Source organism: Silurus meridionalis, chromosome 14 (assembly GCF_014805685.1).
Source record: "Silurus meridionalis isolate SWU-2019-XX chromosome 14, ASM1480568v1, whole genome shotgun sequence".
NCBI classification, from domain to species: domain Eukaryota; kingdom Metazoa; phylum Chordata; class Actinopteri; order Siluriformes; family Siluridae; genus Silurus; species Silurus meridionalis.
This window is the reverse complement of record NC_060897.1, coordinates 21,220,885-21,239,398: the sequence shown is the minus strand read 5'-3', so window position 1 is coordinate 21,239,398 and position 18,514 is coordinate 21,220,885. Positions and strand designations below refer to the sequence as shown.

The window sequence follows — 18,514 nt, the reverse complement described above, 5'->3', positions numbered from 1 at the left end:
AAAAATTCGGTTCAGACCCATAGCCGTGTACACAAACGAACACACCCCTAATGGAGGCTCGGTCTCCCATTTTGAAAATAGGAAAGGAATAAAATGGATAAAGCCAGAGTCTTCTGTATTTCCTGTGCAGGGAGGGTGCCATTACATACGCACCTCGTTGCACACGCACAGGAAGAAGGTCTACAAGGCTTAGCTTTAGTTAGCGGGCGATCTCTATTTCTAATTTTAGCAAGAAGACTTGAGTTTTATATGGGTAATTGTGCAAATTATGATATAAAGTCATGACACTGTTGTTTCATCAGCCACTGCACCAGGCTTGACTTCTATTTTCGTTTTTTTTTTTTTTTACAGCCTCTCTGACACATTTTCAGTCATTAGAATCTGACAAAAACCTGCCACCTCTTTATTTTCCTCAACAGCTTTTTCGCAGCGGAAAATCTGTCACCACATGACGTCCAGATCGCCGGATGTCAGGCTCCGGAGAACGAGGTGAGTTTTTCAACTGTATGTCTAACTGCTCATTCATGCAACTTCATCTTCATCCTGCCGGTATGAAGAGATCGTGCTTCATACAGTGGCACATAAAACCTCTTAAAACACACATTAAAAACACTCCCTATATACAGTATATATATTAGTTGTGCAAAAGTTGGTTTTGAATTTACAGATATTCAGGTTTCTTACTGAGCTTGAAATTAATAGCTGCTGATAATATCAGTGTGTGTGTGTGTGTGTGTGTGTGTGTGTGTGTCTGCGAGTTCTGCAGATGGGCGGGGCTTCTACCAATAGTTTCTACGATTTCTTTTTTCTTCAATTCGCATTTCATACAGCATAAAAATAGCGCTCGGATACACACCCACGGACCATTCCTGCCATCATTGATATGTTAGTGTAAGTGGGATTGAAGTAAATCTCTTGTGTAGCTGGACTTTATTAAATATTAGTACATATTTCGACTTTTCTAGAAAATAAATTCATAGAATTTATATCCGAAGAAAACGAGTGAATACAACATAAATTTGAAATCAATAAGTTAATGTCAAACAACTACACTGTGCAAATGCAAATGGAAAACACACACATTTGGAGTGCTAATTTGTGTGTGTGTGTGTGTGTGTGTGTGTGTGTGTGTGTGTGTGTGTGTGTGTGTGTGTGTGTGTGTGGCAAATTGATTAAAGAACAGGAACATATTTTGTAAATCTTATGCAAATCTAATGGGTAACAATAACTGCAGAAATCTCAATGTCAAATATATATACAGTAGTGTGAAAAAGTGTTTGCCCCCATTCCTGATTTTCCTCATATGTTTTTGCATGTTTGTAACACTTTAATGTTTCAGATCATCAAACTGATGAAATATTAGTAAAGATAACACAAAGGAAAACAACGTGCGTTTTTTAAATGGAGGTTTTTATTATTGAGGGAAAACTAAATTGCAAAAATACATGGCCCTGTGTGAAAAAGTGTGATAAAACTTTGGTTTATCACACCTGAGTTCAATTTCTCTAGCCACACCCAGGTCTGATTACTGCCACACCATTAAAAAAGAACCGCATGGTTTTATATATATATATATATATATATATATATATATATATATATATATATATATATATATATATATATATATATATATAAAACAAAAGCTGCTCTTCTGAAAAGATGTCCATTAGGAGCTCTATAGCAGGAGATCTTCCACTTCAACCCATGTAAAGAAGATCTTCCTGGAGTTTGCTTTGTGCACAGGGGCACTGCCATGCTGGAACAGGTTTGAATCTTGTAGTTCAAGTGAAGGGAAAATTTCCTGCATCATGTGCCTCCAACTCCAACAGTATGTTGTAGAACCACGTCTGGCTGTTAAAATTAGGTGTCCCCGTCATTTAGATTTATTTTGCAGCAGTGATCTGTGAGTAATACAGCTGTAGAAAAAAAAGGGTGTTTTTGTAAACCTGGAGCAAAAAGGAAATTGGACAGTGAGGGGTCGTGTCTGGGAAAATGTCAAAGTTTTAAGGTCAGTTGGGTTTAGAGAAGCTCTTTGCTCATCGTGATGTTTGAATGCACAGATGACCTTCTGTTCATTATTGCAGCAGCTCAGGGGTGAGTAAAGTTCTCTGATCAGGCGTGTTTAATGTCCTGAGTTTTATTGATCACCTCAAGTGATGAAGACCTACTCTTATCCACCTCCAGAAAAATGAGATTTTTTTTCCCAATTTTATTAAGTTAATGCAAAAGAAAAGCCAGGGCCTTTTAGTTGTCATGGCAACAAGAGACTCAAGCTGTTTACCACCATCTAAAAATAAAAATGAAGTGATGTCGAGGAAGACGATTTTGGACAAAATTCGGCAAATTAATGTAAAATTAAATATCCAGCCGGTTTGAACTTGCTCGGAAGAATTACGTATGGCTGGAAAAGTCCGGTGCCCCAATACTTTTGTTCATACTGTATAGTGTATATTAATGGCAAATGCGGATATTTATAAATTTGTTTTTAAACCATGGGACAGGCTTTCGGAACTCAACAAACACACTACAATGCATTCCCAGGCCTCTGAGAACCGGTGTGATTCCAAACCCGGGACCTTCACTATTAACACGCACACTAAAAAAGTTCCTTTGCCTTTTCAGTCGTTTGTATTGTTTCTGTGTTTCTCAGCACCCTTTGTGCACGCTTTCCTTTTCCACCGCATCTCTGTATATTAAAAAAAGCAGCTTCCCAATGCCAAAGCAAAAGCCATAAAACACTCAGCATCATTCAGAGCCCGCACCCGCTCACAGACAATGAGCCTGCTCGGAGAACAAAAGAGAGCGCACAGGAAGTGTAGCACAGGAAACGTATTTCTGTCAATGCGGCACGGAAAAAGAAAGCGCACGAGAGAATCAATCGGCGTGCGTCGTTTCATAGTTTAGAGAAATTATATTATAAGGAAAAGTTTAGAGACAATAATGTTTTTCAGGGGGAATGAGAATGTGAAGCAGGGAGACCAAAAATAATTGAAAGGCAACTTTTTTTTCTTTTCTTTTTTTTTAACGTATAAAAAAGCATAGTTAAGAGAAGTGGGGGTGCAATTATTCTTACATAAATGTAAAACCTTTCACTTCATAGAACTGAGAACATCGCTTGAGTCTTTTTTTTTTTTTTTTTTCACATACTAATGCAAGAGTTTTATTCCAGCATGCAAATGGATAGACATGTTTTGTGACATTATTTCTTTCGAGAGAAAAAAATGAGACATGCTAGACATGTTTATGCACTAGACATCCAATTAGCAATAAAGAGTAAACGCAAATAAAAATGTATATAAACAAATAATTCAGCTTGGAGTTTAAAGCACTTTTGATGCTACGGTTATCTGACCAATCAGAATCTAGAATTCATATCTAGAATATAATTTTAGACCTAAAAAAAAAAAAAAGAAAAAGAAAAAAATCAAATATCGGATTGGACTCTTGTTTAGAATGATAAGTTTAATAATAAGAAGCCTGAGGCATCATTTTAAATGAAAATAAAGCTCTAAAGTGGACTAATATGACCGTCTTCCAAAGCCTAGTTCTCACTCACTGTACATCCAAAAGCCACTAAAGATCTGTGTTCATGGTCTTTGTGATCCAAAGCCCTCAGGGTCTTAAAGCTCTTGATTTTAATTTAACTCTAATTTTAATATAATTCTTAATAAGTGTGTAAACTGCGCATTCTGACAATTTGCTTTGATAAAGTTTGTGCTTTGCTGCTGTATCGTGTCATTAATCGTAACAATACACTTATAGTTACAGATACCAGTATTCTTTTATTTTTTTAATTGACTTTAGACCTTTTTGTGTGGCTAAAGACTGGATTTGGGTCTCGCATGTCCCGGTTTGCCTTGTAACTAGATAATAAATCAGGATTTACCTATCTGGAATTGGGACTTGACATGGAAATTGTGAGTCCTAAATTGGGACTTGATTTGATACATGAGTTTGGACTTCTTCTATTTCCAGCTACTGCTATTATACGCATCACAAAGTTTGGAGACAAGCTCTGTTTACATGAAAGCCTTTAAAACGGTCCCCAGCATTCCTGCCACTTCTGGAATGTGTCCTGGAAGTCTTCTATTCGAAACGTGTTAAGTCCTTCCGCGATTCGCGCCGGATCTTCACAAAGGTGTCAAAATGGCGAGCCAGATCTTCATCTTAGGGAAAAGAGCGAAGTCTGTAGGAGCCACATCTGGGGAGTAGGGTGGGTGCGGAAGTGAGATCATGTTGTTTCTGTCAAGCAATTCACACGTGAGGAGAGCTCGGTGACAGGGTACGCACGTGGCCAGAATAGCACCAGTTGCAATGCTATACACAAGACGATGTCTTTTGGCGCACTGACTTATGGAGGTCGGCGCTCCCTCTGACTGTGCGTACAACCTTGTGCTGCCATCTGTTGGCGTGTTACAAAACTAGTCTCGATACCACGTCGTATCTCACATGGAGTTTTGGATACCGTTGACATCCATTATGTGTGTTCTTTTAAAAGGGGACAGTTTTGTCCCTGGCGTCTGTAGATTCATGAAGGCAATGGCTTGGAGGGGCGAATAATGTAGAACTAACCAGCTGATGAAAATAGGAAATATATAAATTAGTGAAATTGAAGCATGAAAATGTATATTTGATTGTTACTAATGGCGCACATTTGTTCGGTGCATGCAGTTGTTTAAACCGATCGGTGTGGAACTGGGACGATTTTTATCTTCCTCCGTTCTTCGGATGCCTGCTGAACCTTAAAAAAAAAAGTCCACGGTCATTCACACGCTCATAATATCTTTCTCTCTCCTGCCAACTCGGAGGTAGATGACTCCGTTAGGACAGGTTGACCGCACAACCTTAAGTCGCTCCATGAAGACTATTGCAGCGATTAACATAATCACATTCTCTGAGTCACCGAGCTGCGGCGAGCAAATTAGCCGAGTGGATCGGGCTCTCAAGGAACACGCGACGCACTTTCAGCCGCAGGCCTGCGGGGGGAGAAATGAGGCACGAGCTGCAGCTCACGTCTTCTTCTAGGCATGTTGCCTTACAAGTCCTGAAAGCGGAAAACTTCCTTTAGGCTGCATGACATTTGTATTGTCTTCTGAACCGCATTGTCGAGCGCGTACACCTTTCCGGTGGAAAGAAAAGGGAAGTGATAGCACCCTTTTAGAGACGCTGACATGCCGCAGAGTCGTTCGGCATCCTGAGCGACAGGAGTGAAGAAGATTTAAATGGAGCTGGAGAGAAAAAGAGAGAGAGTGTAGAAAAGAAGCTTTTTCTCCCCTCCTTTTGAACGATCTTCTATAATTGAATATCGGATTCATCTGTTTGTTTGCTCCATCATTGCTTTTATGGCATTTCTCACCCTTAATGTCATTACTCCAGCGTTTATGGCCTATTAAACATCTGCGAACAGGGAGAGAGAGCTGTAAAAAAAAACAGCCCAACACCCCTCCCCTTACCCCCTCCAATGCGGCAACCTCGATCTGAACCTCGCACGCCTCGTGATCAACGCTGAACTCTGCACATTTTGGCAGAGCCGAGTCTCCCCAACCGCCCCTCCACCCCCTTTCCCCCTTTTTCCCGTGGCACATGCAAATTTATTTATGATGCCGCAGAATTGCTGGAAATGAAATCAGGATATACACCCAAACTTTTTCCTCCAGCACTCATGATTAAAGAAATCTATTTTGCAATACAGGCCGAGCGTAGATTGTTTTTTTGGTTTTGTTTCTCCCTCCCCCTGTTTTTATTCAAATATTGTGAATGAGGTCTATTAAAAAGAAAAGAGAGAGTGATAAAGAGAGAGAGAGGGAGAGGGAGTTTTCTTGTCGAATCTCTGGAATAAATCCGATCAGCACTCCAACACACCACTGTCTTTCTCTGAAAGGGATTCGTGCGAACCCGGCAGTTTTCCCGCGGTACCTTTCCGAAGAAATAGCTGAGATGGAACGTTATACAGAAACTCAACGAGGACGGGTTTTTACTTCGCTTTTTCTTTCTTCTTTTAAAAAAAATCAAAGGTAGTCAATTAGTCTAATCGAGTGCACAAAAGAAAGTTTCTTCAAATATCAAAACTAAAGACGAGATTGAATGAGTAGTTTTAAAGTTCATTATAATTAACGATTGTCCACTTCTTGATTTTCATTGGTATTATAAGATCCCGTTCCACATTGCGTCCCCGTTTTCTCTAATAATAACTTTCACTCTTCTGGGAAGATGTTCCACTAGATTTTGTGAAGAATTGTGTGAGATTTTATTCAGCAAGTGTGTTAGTAAAGTGAGGTAGTGATGTAGGTGAGGTGAGGAAAGATTTACCAAAGAGGATTGAGATCAGAGCTCTATAGTGGGAGATGTTCCTTTTCCAGCCCACGTATCTTCACGGAGCTGGCGTTGTGCACAGGGGGCATTGTCATGCTGGAACAGGTTTGGGTCTCCTTGTTCAAGTGAAGGGAAAATTTCATCCATTGTGTGCTTCTGACATTGTGCTCGCAGTTTGTGGAAGAACCACATATGGTTGAAAAGGTCAGGTGCCTCAATACCTTTACCCATATATTATATTTGGCACTTGATAACTTCAATTCCATTCAGTTTGATTTGTATAGCACTTTTAACAATGGACATTGTCCCGAAGCAGCTTCACAGAGATTAGGTTGGGAATATTACTTTTAGTTAGTTTAGTTTAAATTAGTTAATATAAGTTTATCTCTAATGAGCGAGCCAGTGGTGTTTTTTTCTTTCAGGTGAAATGAATACATTATTGTGAGCTAGATAGCCAACTAGTCATGAAATGAAGTGAATTCGGATTCTTCTCGATTGATTTAAGAACCCACATTGTGTTTGAAATGTCACTGCAGGGTTGAGTGCTGTAGCTAATCACAGTCATGCTGATATTCACTATAACGGCACGATTGCATGTGGGATATTGTTTTTTTAATTTCACTTTATTAATTATATTTTAAGTGTGTTATACATTCTTTTAGGAAGTGATAAATAGCTATTTTAAAAAGTTTACACGATTTGTGTGAATACACTTATTTAAATTAGTTCGTAACTTGTAACTTGGGACTTGGCCATTGGGAATTGGGACTTGCCATGGGACTTGCCTGGCCTGACTTAGGACCTGATTTGGTACTTCACTTAAAACTTACCTGTCTGAAATTAGGTCTTGATTTGGTTCTTCCCTATCATGGATTTTGTCTTGATATAGGGTTTGAGACGTGCTTGCCTGCAATTGGGACTTGCCTTTTCTGACTTGGGACTTGAGTTGGTATTTGAGTTGGGACTTGCCTGTCTTGATATTAGACTTGCTTTCCTGACTTTGGACTTGACTTGAGACTTGAGACTTAAGATTTAAGACTTGCCTGTCCAGAATTGGGCCTTTACATGAAACTTGTATGTTTGTGCTGGAGTCTTGACTTGAGACTTACTTGTGACTTGCATAGGAATGTCTTGGATGCATCGATGCTTCCAGAATCCCTTAAACTGTTTTCTGCACTGACTGTTTATAGAGAACCTGGATGTCTGTAAATACTTGACCCACTGCAGTTCTGATATAGTGAACTAAACCTAAAATAAATCTGTCTCTAATCTAAATCTAACAGTGAGACTGAAGTAGATTCCCAATAAAAAAGAACCGCATGGTTATATATTTAAAATGTGGGTTGTCCATAACTGAGATTGATCATCTTGAGCCTAGAAAACGTATTACTTCAACAGTGTGATCATTAGGCTGCATGTAATTGCTAAGATACAAGAAGCTAATCGGATCGATTTAGCAGTTTCTGGCGTCTTCTTCCTCCAAAATGTGAGTTATTAGAGGTTTTCCAGAAGCTCATCTGCTTTTTCCGTTTGTTCCGAGACAAACGATTCCTTTGCAGCTAGCCGAGCTGCAATTCTACAGTAAACGCTATCTCTTCCTCAGAAGTAGGTCATGGAAACCTGCTGAACTGCAAACTGACAGGAAAGACAGGACTGCTTGGATCATTTGAATTCAGTGTAAGTTAGTCACAGATTCTGGCGTTGTCTCACGTGATGAGGTTGCAGTTTTTTTGTGTGTGCATGTGTGTTTTTTTAAAATGCCATCCCGGGGCTATAGAAAATATGGATTCGTGCCATATTTGTGACTTTTTACTCGAGCCCTTAAGCGATGTTTATGGGCACGAAGTACGAAAAGGTAACATGCAGAACTTGTACTGATGAAGATAGTGAGGAATTGGAATGGTTTTTATGGAGGTGTTGGTGAGCCGCACAGAGACGCTTGTCATGGAGCTACAAAAGGGAAAGAGTGTCAGTGAGCGAGTGCTAATGAATTCAATATGTGGCTAATGCCTTCAGGCTTCTTCGGCTCCCTGCCGGAATTGACGTGACTTTGAAACTCGGCTTCATCAGCAGTTTTTTTTTTTAGGTTTCAGAAAAACCTACACTGAGTAGTGCGATTCTGGAAGAGTTACCATACATGGTTGAATGTCGCCATTTAAGTAGGATATGCTGTATTTTGTTGGATTTCTTATGCAATAAAATAAGGAAAAACTACTAATGATCATTTAGAAGTAGTGGAAAGAGAGAACCTTTGACAGGTCCACCAAGAACAACAATCTGGCACTGCAGTGTTTTGAGTGAGAATGGGAACCCTGGTTCTGGGAGGGGGCAGGTGGGGGTTTTGGCTTCGGTTAGTCATATAATCACTGTTTGGAACCGTGGTGAGAAGAAAAGCATTTTACAACACATCACACATTATAGCCTCGCTGTAGCATCAGATTCCTTAGTAAAACCCGACAAAGTACACAAATCATATACTTGAGTTAAATGTAAAATGTCTTTAAATGTATTTAAGTATCCAAAGTACTATGATTTATTATATCTATAATGTTCCCATTATCATTTTTGTGACAAGACTCTTCTAATCAACTCGAATGTGACTCTCAACACACCGATCTATTAATAGAACAAATATCATGAGTCAAACACTGATTGATTTCTATTACAATTATCATGAGCCCAAAATCGAAAGAATGGCGTAAATGAGGTCACGTGTGTTGTGTCGAGTTCGAGTCTGGAGTTTCTCCATCATTTCTTCCTCTCTAAATGTTCTGCTTGATGTTGAACTGATGCTGAACTGTATGCTGGTGATCAGTAGATACACCAAGCGCCGATCAAAAACCAGTTGATTGGTGACTCGCTGTTTGTTTGACCAGTTGCGATTTTATCCTCATAAATCAAAACGAACGACTGGTTTTGCAAAATGTATTTAAGTAAAAAGTCAAATATTTGACTTTAAAATGTAGTGAAGTTACAGTAAAAATCCCCTGCAATAGAAATAATTCAGAAAAGAACAGATACGTGAAAAAGCTACTTACGTACAGTAACGAATTTAATTTACTTTCTTACTGACCACCACTGCTCATGATGGACCTCAGAGTTGATTTTCTGTGTACCACGGCCACAAGGAGTGATGATGAGTTATCATAGCCTTCCTGTAAACTCCATGCGATCTAGCCATTCCTTTCTGTCTGATTCTGGAATATTGAGGATACTCCCACTGGACATAAACTCTGAACCTGTTTCGTTTATGTATGCGATGCTGATACTCGGACGTGAGTACGGATAACTTGACGTCAGTGTGTTTGGACACAGCATGGGTTTCACTGACGAGCTGTTTGGATCATTCAAGCCCTAAACCGCAGTCAGAATCGAGCGGGAGCTCCACATCGTCGATGTCTCATCTGTGCTGTGATTGGCTGCGGACATGGACGAAAGCTGATATGATGTGTCTAATTTACAGCTCTGAGCTGAGAGGTGATCAGTGTCATAGTGTGTGATAGACGGAGACAGTGTGAAGGTGTGATACAGAGATCATGTGTGTGTATGTATCTTTCTTTCTCTGAGTGATGGGTTTAAAGCCACTGAGGTGAAATGCTGGGTATTTAAGTGTGAACCAGAATGAATAATAACAATAAACTAGTACATTTGCAGCTTTTTGGGGGGGATCTCAAATAATGTTTCATTGATTTGTGGTTAAGATGTTGGACTTGTGATCGGAAGGTCATGAGTTTAAATCCCAGTATCACCAAGCCGTCACTGCTGAGTACTTTATCAAGTCCCTTAAGCTTCAACTGCTCAGTTGTATAAAGAAAGAAAGGTGATTTCTACATGTCACACCCATTTTCTTTTTTTTTGCATATGCCCCAGTGATGTCAGGAAGCTGGGGTCAGGGTGCAGGGTCAGTCATGTTACAGTGCAGAGAGGGTTAAGGGTCCCAACAGTGGCAGCTTGGCAATACTGGGGCTTGAACCCTCAACCTTCTGATCAGAAACCCAGAGCCTTTACTCACACCTGCCCCCTGGAATATAATGATGTATCTCTACTGTAATCATCACTCACACTTTGTGTTTCTCATTTCTGAAAAGGAAACAATAGCTGATGCTTTTTTTCATGAGTAATAGTTATTTTTATCTCAATGGTTTTCAGTGAAAGAGAATTGAACTGGAAGGAAAGAGCAGGTGAAAAGTTTTGCTCGAGGACCAAGCAGTGGCTTTGCAGCACAAAATCTTAATCAGTGATTTATGACTGACTCCGGGGATCTCTTTTGTCTTCGTTTGGCTATTATTCATATTGTTCTTTTCTTCAGCTTCTATGTGATCTCAAGTCGTATAAAGTAGGTGGGGAAAAAACGAGGACTTCATTAGATTTCCAGCAAACGGACCATTTTTACTGGAACTTTGAATCGTGTCCCGACATCCTGAGACGCTGTTGCTGTTTATCAACCGCCGCTAAGGCCAGACGTCTCTCTCTCTCTCTCTCTCTCTCTCTCTCTCTCTCTCTCTGTTTATTGAACAAAGAGAAAGTGCATCATTTACCGCATCGCCTTCTGGCCTTCATCATCATCGTCTTCATCCTCCTCATCATTGTCATCTTGTAGTCCTCTTTACTTCGATCAGGACGAGACAAGCTCTCCGTTTATCAGCCGACACGGGCCGCGGACAGATGATGTTAAATTACTGATCAAAGCCGTTAAAAGCGAGCTCCATCACGAACACCGCTGTAAAGGTCATTCGAGTAGCGTTCGCCCGGGAGAATGATGTACAGCAGCGTTGTGATGTCATCCGCCAATCTGTCGGAGGATAAAAACGATAGAGCATCAGAAAGGCTTTCTGCTGGTCTTTCATGATATCCAGTAAACATGGCAATGAAAATTAAGCATTTTTGGTTTTTCATGCGTACGACTACTGTAACGCTTTCAACAAATTTATCTGCTAGGGTTCTGATGTAGACCAGGTCTGGTCAGCGTATTTCTTCGGTTTGGGACTTTGGCTCCCTGTTAGATTTCGGATTGGTTTTTAAATTCTTATGGGATGGCACCTCATTACTTGACACAACTTTTAACTCTCTACACTCCAAGGCATGATCTCCACTCCTCCAAAGTTCTTCCTCTTACAGTACATCTGGTGATCTGGTTTTTTTTTGCTCACATGCACCAAAACTGTGGAATTCTCTCCCCATTGAGATCTGACTTTTTAAATCTGCTCTTAAAACCCACTCTTTCAGGATAGCTTTCAGTTGATTTATTTATTTATTTATTTTTTTTTTTTTTTTTGTATTTGTGAGGTTTATTTTATTTACTTAATTTATTTTCTTGTTTTTATGTTTTATCATTATTTATTTTTATTTTATTTATTTAATTTTTAGTTTCTGTTTTTATGCTTGGAAAGCGCTTTGAGATATAACTTTTAAAGCCGTTATATAAAATAAAGAAGTTTTTTTTATTATTATTATTGATATTATTGCTATAATAATTACTGGACAGAAAAAAATCTGACTGTACATTAAGAGAAATGTGTCTTGTGTGACAAACACTTCCTGTTTCCTGTGTGTGTGTGTGTGTGTGTGTGTGTGTGTGTGTGTGTGTGTGTGTGTGTGTGTGACGGTCCAGCGTGTGTAATCACCTCCAGGCTGATAACACAGAGGTGTATACAGTACGGTGTGTACGGACGAGTTAACGAGATGCAGCGAGAGTCCTGACAAGCAGCAGATGGCTGCAGCTAAAACAGGAGGAAAACCGAAAGCGGGAAACAGAAGGTTTTATTTTTCAGGACGTGAGTAGCAGGTTTACATTCTGCTCAAAATACACAGTACGGGATAAAGTTTGTCGACACCTGACCATAAGATTCGTGCATGATTTTTTAATATCACGTTCCACATTTAGCCTTCAAGTGCTGTTGTAATACGCTCCAAGCTTAGTGGAGATTTGTGGAGATTCATTCATCCACAAGGGTGTTAGTAAAGTGAGGTAGTGATGAAGGTGAGGTGAGGAGGCCTGGGGTGCAGTCAGGGTTCACATTCATCCCAAAGGTGAGCTCTGTAGCAGCAGATCTTTTACTCCTTTATATGCCAACGCTTCCAAAGTCCAGTACAATCGTATGCCTTTTTATAGCGGTTTTATAGCAGCAGCTTGGGAAAGAACCACATCTGTCTGGAAAAGTCTGGTGTCCCAATACTTTAGCTGATTTGGATGGTAAAGAATCTTATGTTGTAATGGTGCCTTTTTTTGTTTGGCCAGAAAAATTTGTGAAAGGAATCTCCAGTATCAAGTGTGTCAGAAATTCGGAAGAAATTAAGAGACGTTACAAGAAATTTGTTTAAACCTGAGGTGAAAAAAGTTTATCTCAGCCCAGAACTAACTTTAATCTATCTTTAAAAAAAAGTTATATTTAACAAAAAACACTAACAAAACACATGCTAACAATACATAGTTTATTTATTTATATATATTTTCTTCAAACACGTATCATTTTCAAATCACTTTTCTTTTCTTTTTGTTTTCTGTTTTTATTTTTATTCCAGAATATTATTTTATTGATATTTCATGTATATATTTGTATGTAAAATTATGAATTGTTTTCTTTTTTTAATTCTTTTTTTATTTATATTTTTTGTACACATTGTTTTAAAAATTAATTTTTGTTTTCTTATTTTATTTCATTTTAATATACATTTTAGTATTCATTTTATTTAGAATCACTGTATTCTGCTACCAATATAAAATGTCTGGAAAATTGGCATAAACTTGGCTTTTATATTTATTAACAAAAGAAAAATAAATAAATAAATAAATAAATAAATAAATAAATAATATTAAAAAAATATATATATATATTTTTTTTATTATTATTATTTCTTTCTTTCTTTCTTTCTTTCTTTCTTTCTTTCTTTCTTTCTTCTTTATTTCTTTATTTTTAAAGGAAACAATAGAACATTTACAAGAATAAGGTGGTTGCATAAGTATGCAAACCCCATATACTAATACTTTGTAGATGCACCTTTTGATGATGATGATGATGATGATGATGATGATGATCATCAGTGGTAGACATATTTATAAGTATTATGAATGTTCAGTGTACAGTTCGGTTTGATATGAATTGTCTGTGATTGTAAGGTCATGTTAGGATGTGGAGCGCAGAGCAGTTGACCTTGTGCAGACCATTTGCTGAGGCTCATCATTAATCATTATCCAATAGGGATTATCGATGTGGACCGTCATAACGAACAATCAGTCCACGCCAGCTGTTAAGCTGCTTCTCCTGCAGGAACAGGGGACCGTGGGAATTAAATTAGCGCTGTGACAAAGCCCTGAAACACGAGCTAATCACTACAGGTGGATTTCACACCTGCAGAAAGACAACACTAGAAAACAAAACGCAATGTGATGACTTTTCAAAATGAAAAAAAAAAAAGAAATTGTCATGGTGAGCATCATGGTGCACATGGGCAGCTTTCTTAATCCCTAACTAGCACATCTGACTAAACCAACATGTTAATGATCACAATATGCACCATATGGACAAAAGTATTGAGACACCTGATGTTTCCAGCCAGATGTGGTTCTTCACGAAACTGCTCCCTCAAAGTCAGAGGCACACAATTATATAGGAGCACGAACTTTTCACTTCAATTGAACTAGGAGAACCAAACCTGTTCCAGCATGACAATTCCCCTGTGCACAAAGCCAGCTCCATGAAGATCTGCTTTCCATGGGGTGGGGTGGAAGATCTGCTATAGAGCTCCAACCCTACTAAACAAATTTGGGATGAACATGAATGGTGAATGCACCCCAGGTCTCCTCGCCTTATCTACATCAGTACCTGACTTCAAGATGAAGAAGAAGTAACCTCTTACTCTGGGCGTTCTTGTATCAGAATGAAATCTCTACTAAATCTAGAGGAACATCTTCCCAGAAGAATGGAGGTTACTTCTTCTTTTTCTTTTGGCTTCTCCCATTAGGGGAGAAGCCTCTTTTTCCTCTTCTATCACAAATCACTCCTGCTATCACTCTTCTCCACCCACTCCACCCTGCCGGCACTCTTTTCTTCACTTCTCTAACAGAAGAGTGGACGTTACTAGAACTGCAAATGGAGAATAAATGTGGAATGGCACATTTCAAAAAGCACACAGCGATCTTATGGTCAGGTGTCCACAAACTTTTGACCACATGATAGAGAAAAAATGAAAGAAAGATGTGTGTGTGTGTTAAAGAGAAAGATGTGTGTCTGTGTGTGAGTGCGAGAGAAATATAGAAAGAATAATTGTGTATAAGAGAGAAAGATAGTGTGTGTGTGTGTGTGTGTGTGTGTGTGTGTGTGTGTGTGTGTGTGTGTGTGTGTGTGTGTGAGAAAGAAAGGTATAGTGTGTGTGTGTGTGTGTGTGTGAGAGAGAGAGAGAGAGAGAGAGAGTGTGCGTGCGTGCGTGCGTGCGCGCGCGTGATTAACGAGCGCTCTCGTGCTCCTGCTCCAGTCCACACTTGCGAATCCGCTCCAGGTTTTCTTCTATAGCCGGTGTGTATCACTCCACTCTCTCTCTCTCTCTCTCTCTCTCTCTCTCTCTCTCTCTCTCCCCGCAGAGGCGCACTAGCAGCTGTTTTCTCCCCGAGCTGAACAAACGCACAGATTATATTTTACACTAAAATCCGTTCCCGGATGCGCGCGGGGCCAAAACTGTAACCTGCTGAGCAACACAACCGGGACATTTTATTTATTCCGTGTGTGTGTGTGTGTGTGTGTGTGTGTGTTGCAGTTTATTCTTTTGCTCTGAAACTTGAGAGAGGTCTATTTGGTGGTCCGTTCGCCGCGCGCGCGCACACACACACCTGCGACACCACGATGCTGAGGACGCGCCGGTGGTGAGCGGCGCGTGCGTCGGTGACACAGAAGAAGAGGAGGAGAAGAAGGAAGGAGGGCGGAAGAGGAGGTGTGCTGAAGGACGAAAAGGAGTGAGAGTGAGGAGAGGACAGGAGGAGATCGGATTCAGTAGCGCCTCCTGTCCGAGTCCAAAAGGAACCTGCGCGCACGCGAAACACGCAAAGCTCCACGCGCTACCAGGAAGACTATTCCTTATTATTATTTTTTTTTATCATCATATTCATCCTTAGGTATATTTTGAATACAAGACTAATGGAGAAGAAGAAAAAGAAGGAGGAGGAGAAGAAAAAGAAGAAGAAGGCGACGATGCCGTTTTCCACGCGGCTCTTTGTGCGCTGGAGAGCCGCGCAGATTCTCGCCTCGGTTTGCCTTCTGACCGTCGGATTCACCTGCACCGGTGAGTCGCTCGGGTTATTGCGTTCTGCGCGTGTGTGTGTGTGTGTTGATGCATTTTTTTTATTTTGTTATGAAGATATGGAAAAACAGCGGTGGTCCTCCCGGTGCGCAGACTTAGTTTTGATGCAAGCAGATCAGATAGATAGATAGATGGATAGGTGGATGGATGAATTGATGGATAGAGTTTTGCATGCACGACTTTACGCACAGACCTCATGTCGTGTGACGCACGCGCAAGTTGAGAGCAACGTGCACGCGGAGAGAAGAGCAGGCATGCAAGGATGCAGGGAAGAAAGCACGCAAGGAAGCGCGTGCTAGATAGGAATTAAGGGCATTGCATGAAATGGGTCAGCTTCAGGACCCCCATTATACCCGGACATCCCACCCCTTCGTTAATCCACATCCCTTCTTACCCACCTTTATGAGTTCCAGCACAATCAGCACTGCTCGCTATGCTGCGCTCTTTGCTGCATTGGCAGGATCATGCTGACAGGTTGGCCGAGTAAGCTGGCTGGCTTTCTGGGCGCAAGGGTGCGAGCCCTGGCTTCAGCAAGATGCACAAAAAAGGACACCCCATAAAGATATGTATGAGATGTAACTGTATTATTCAGCCATTTGGATTTTTTTTTAATTCAAGATGTGTAGGTTTGTCCAACAGTGTCCAAATGTCTCCTGCATACAAATCGTCCTGTTTGCATTCGGAGTCTCACCAGATTTTACTCCATGTATGTCCTCATATTGATGCCACAGTTAAAGGGTTATCGAATATCTTCACTATTATAATACACACACTACACTGCTGAACCGAACCCAAAAGTCACAGAAGCTTCAGAAACAGTTGATGGTTTATTTCAGAAAACAAGTCTAGAATGCATTTCAACTTCTGTAAGAAAAAAACACTGGAATTAATTTCAATTTGATATTGTGTTGTTTGGGGATTCTGGATCCAAATTTGCTCCGGGAATGAAAAGGGGGGAAAAAAGGTATTTATTGAAGATCATTAAAAAGGTGACAAATGTGTATATGATAGTCACACGAGGACCAGCTCGGATTGTACACTAGTAACTTTGGATTGAACTTTCTTGACATCCAGAGTGCATGAATGATCCACTTGTGCCCTGACAAAATATCCAGACATAATCCGTGCTCGACGTAACCACTGATTCCGAGCTCGAGACTCGATAAAGAATGCAGGAAGAGCTTTTTTCTTGTAAAGCCGTCATAAAGAGGTTTTGGTGTTTAACGCAGCAATCAGAATAATACACTCTTTAACGCTTCTTGGTTGTGATGGACGCAACATATTCCGGGATAGATCCTGGGAATTCTGGGAATTCGGTTTGTTTACAGGTAAACATGGGGGGGCCGACCCCCAGAAAGGATCCTGCTGAGTTCTCTTCTGTTTGATAGATAGATAGATAGATAGATAGATAGATAGATAGATAGATAGATAGATAGATAGATAGATAGATAGATAGATAGATATTGAATGTCATCGGATTCTCAGATCTCCGAGTTTGGTGAAAAATCGGCTCACATCTGGGCTTCCCATCCATTAGATATTAAATCCGCTGCAAAATCAAATAGTGCAAAAAAGGTCAACTCACGGGATCAAATACACTTCTTTTTTATTTTCTAAAAAAGGAGAAAAGAAAGAGTCCGAGTCGGTTGTGGTAATTCTTTCTGTCTTGGGTGAGAAAGAGAGCGTGTTGCTTTGAAACACATACATACTGTAGTGCTGCCGGTGTTAATGAAGTCGTCAGCCTGGGAGTTTGCTAGCCACGTATACACACACACACACACACACACACACACACACACACACACACACATACACCCCATGCTTTGGCATCATTTCACACTTCATTTGCATGCCTCTGGCTGGCCGCAGTAAAGATTCCTTGGACGGAAAACGGGTCCGAGGGCCTTTTTTTTCCTCCTGCATCAATTAGCGAATAATTATGAATACATTAAACAACGAGTCATGCTCACGGGACTCTACTACAATTCCAAGTAAACGAGTGTATGCGATATTTGTGTTTTTCAACGTCCTATTGAATTGCCAGAAAAGTCCCTCGGTTTTTCCGATTTCACTTTGCTCTCGGGTTCAAACAGCCTGTTGGTTTGCTATGAAATGAATCCTGTGCCTTTGGAGAAGGAAAAGTGCTGAGCCGCTGGGTTTTTTTTTAGGGCGAGGGGGTGTGAAAGATTCTAGAGGAAAATGTAACGTGGGCGTAAAAAAGAAAGGTCGAGACGCCAGTCTTCATTACAGATGAAAGGGGGCGGAGCGGACAAGCCACATTTCCTCAGCGCTCCCGAGTGTCTTCGAGCTCAGAAGCTCAGCATGGGACCTCGACAGGAGGATGAGCTTCTCCGGGAATGTGGAGGAAAAAGTAGAGGAAGATAGAGTCAGGGTCTGTTTGTCACTTGCTTTATTCCCTGGCGGAGATGAGACGCCTGTGTATGTCACGTTCCCTTTAGTCAAGGGCGAAGCAGTCACGCTGGTAATCTCTAACCGAGCGAATCATGGCGTCCCGGAACAGTGGCTCGGTATCAGATCAGGCGGCAATTTAAATCCAGTCAATATCCAGGTTTATCGTTAACGAGATTTTATCAAAAAAGTTTGGAGACGAGTGCTTTTTACAAGAAAGTACTTTTATTTATCTACATTTACACTCCATCGTCTTCAATTTGGTGCTCCTGGGCCTTAAACCGCACTCGGTTGTATAAATGAAATCAAATGCAAGTCGCTCTGGACCAAATTATGTAAATGTAAAGAGATGTGTGTGTGTGTGTGTGTGTGTGTGTGTGTGTGTGTGTGTGTGTGTGTGTGTGTGAATTACATGCTAATAATAACGCTGTCAAAGTTAACCCCTGGTGCCGTTTCTCCTAACCTTTACCTCAACATTTCATCAATATCATCCCCATAT

The 18,514-nt window shown here is 40.4% G+C and overlaps 1 protein-coding gene across 7 annotated transcripts in view; it reads left to right on the top strand.

The window, feature by feature from the left end:
• Positions 1-177: 177 nt before the first annotated feature.
• unc5a (unc-5 netrin receptor A) overlaps positions 178-18,514 on the top strand; it is a 195,819-nt gene continuing 177,482 nt past the window's right edge. For 3 of the 7 annotated variants that reach the window (XM_046866983.1, XM_046866982.1, XM_046866978.1), the window contains exons 1-2: positions 11,942-12,089; positions 15,067-15,588. In XM_046866983.1, coding sequence (XP_046722939.1) covers positions 15,444-15,588 — 145 coding nt within the window. In that variant the 5' untranslated portion in view covers positions 11,942-12,089; positions 15,067-15,443. Of the gene's footprint in view, positions 490-11,926; positions 12,090-15,066; positions 15,589-18,514 lie in introns of those variants that run through there. The other 4 variants (XM_046866976.1, XM_046866980.1, XM_046866977.1 and 1 more) reach the window with 4 other exon arrangements.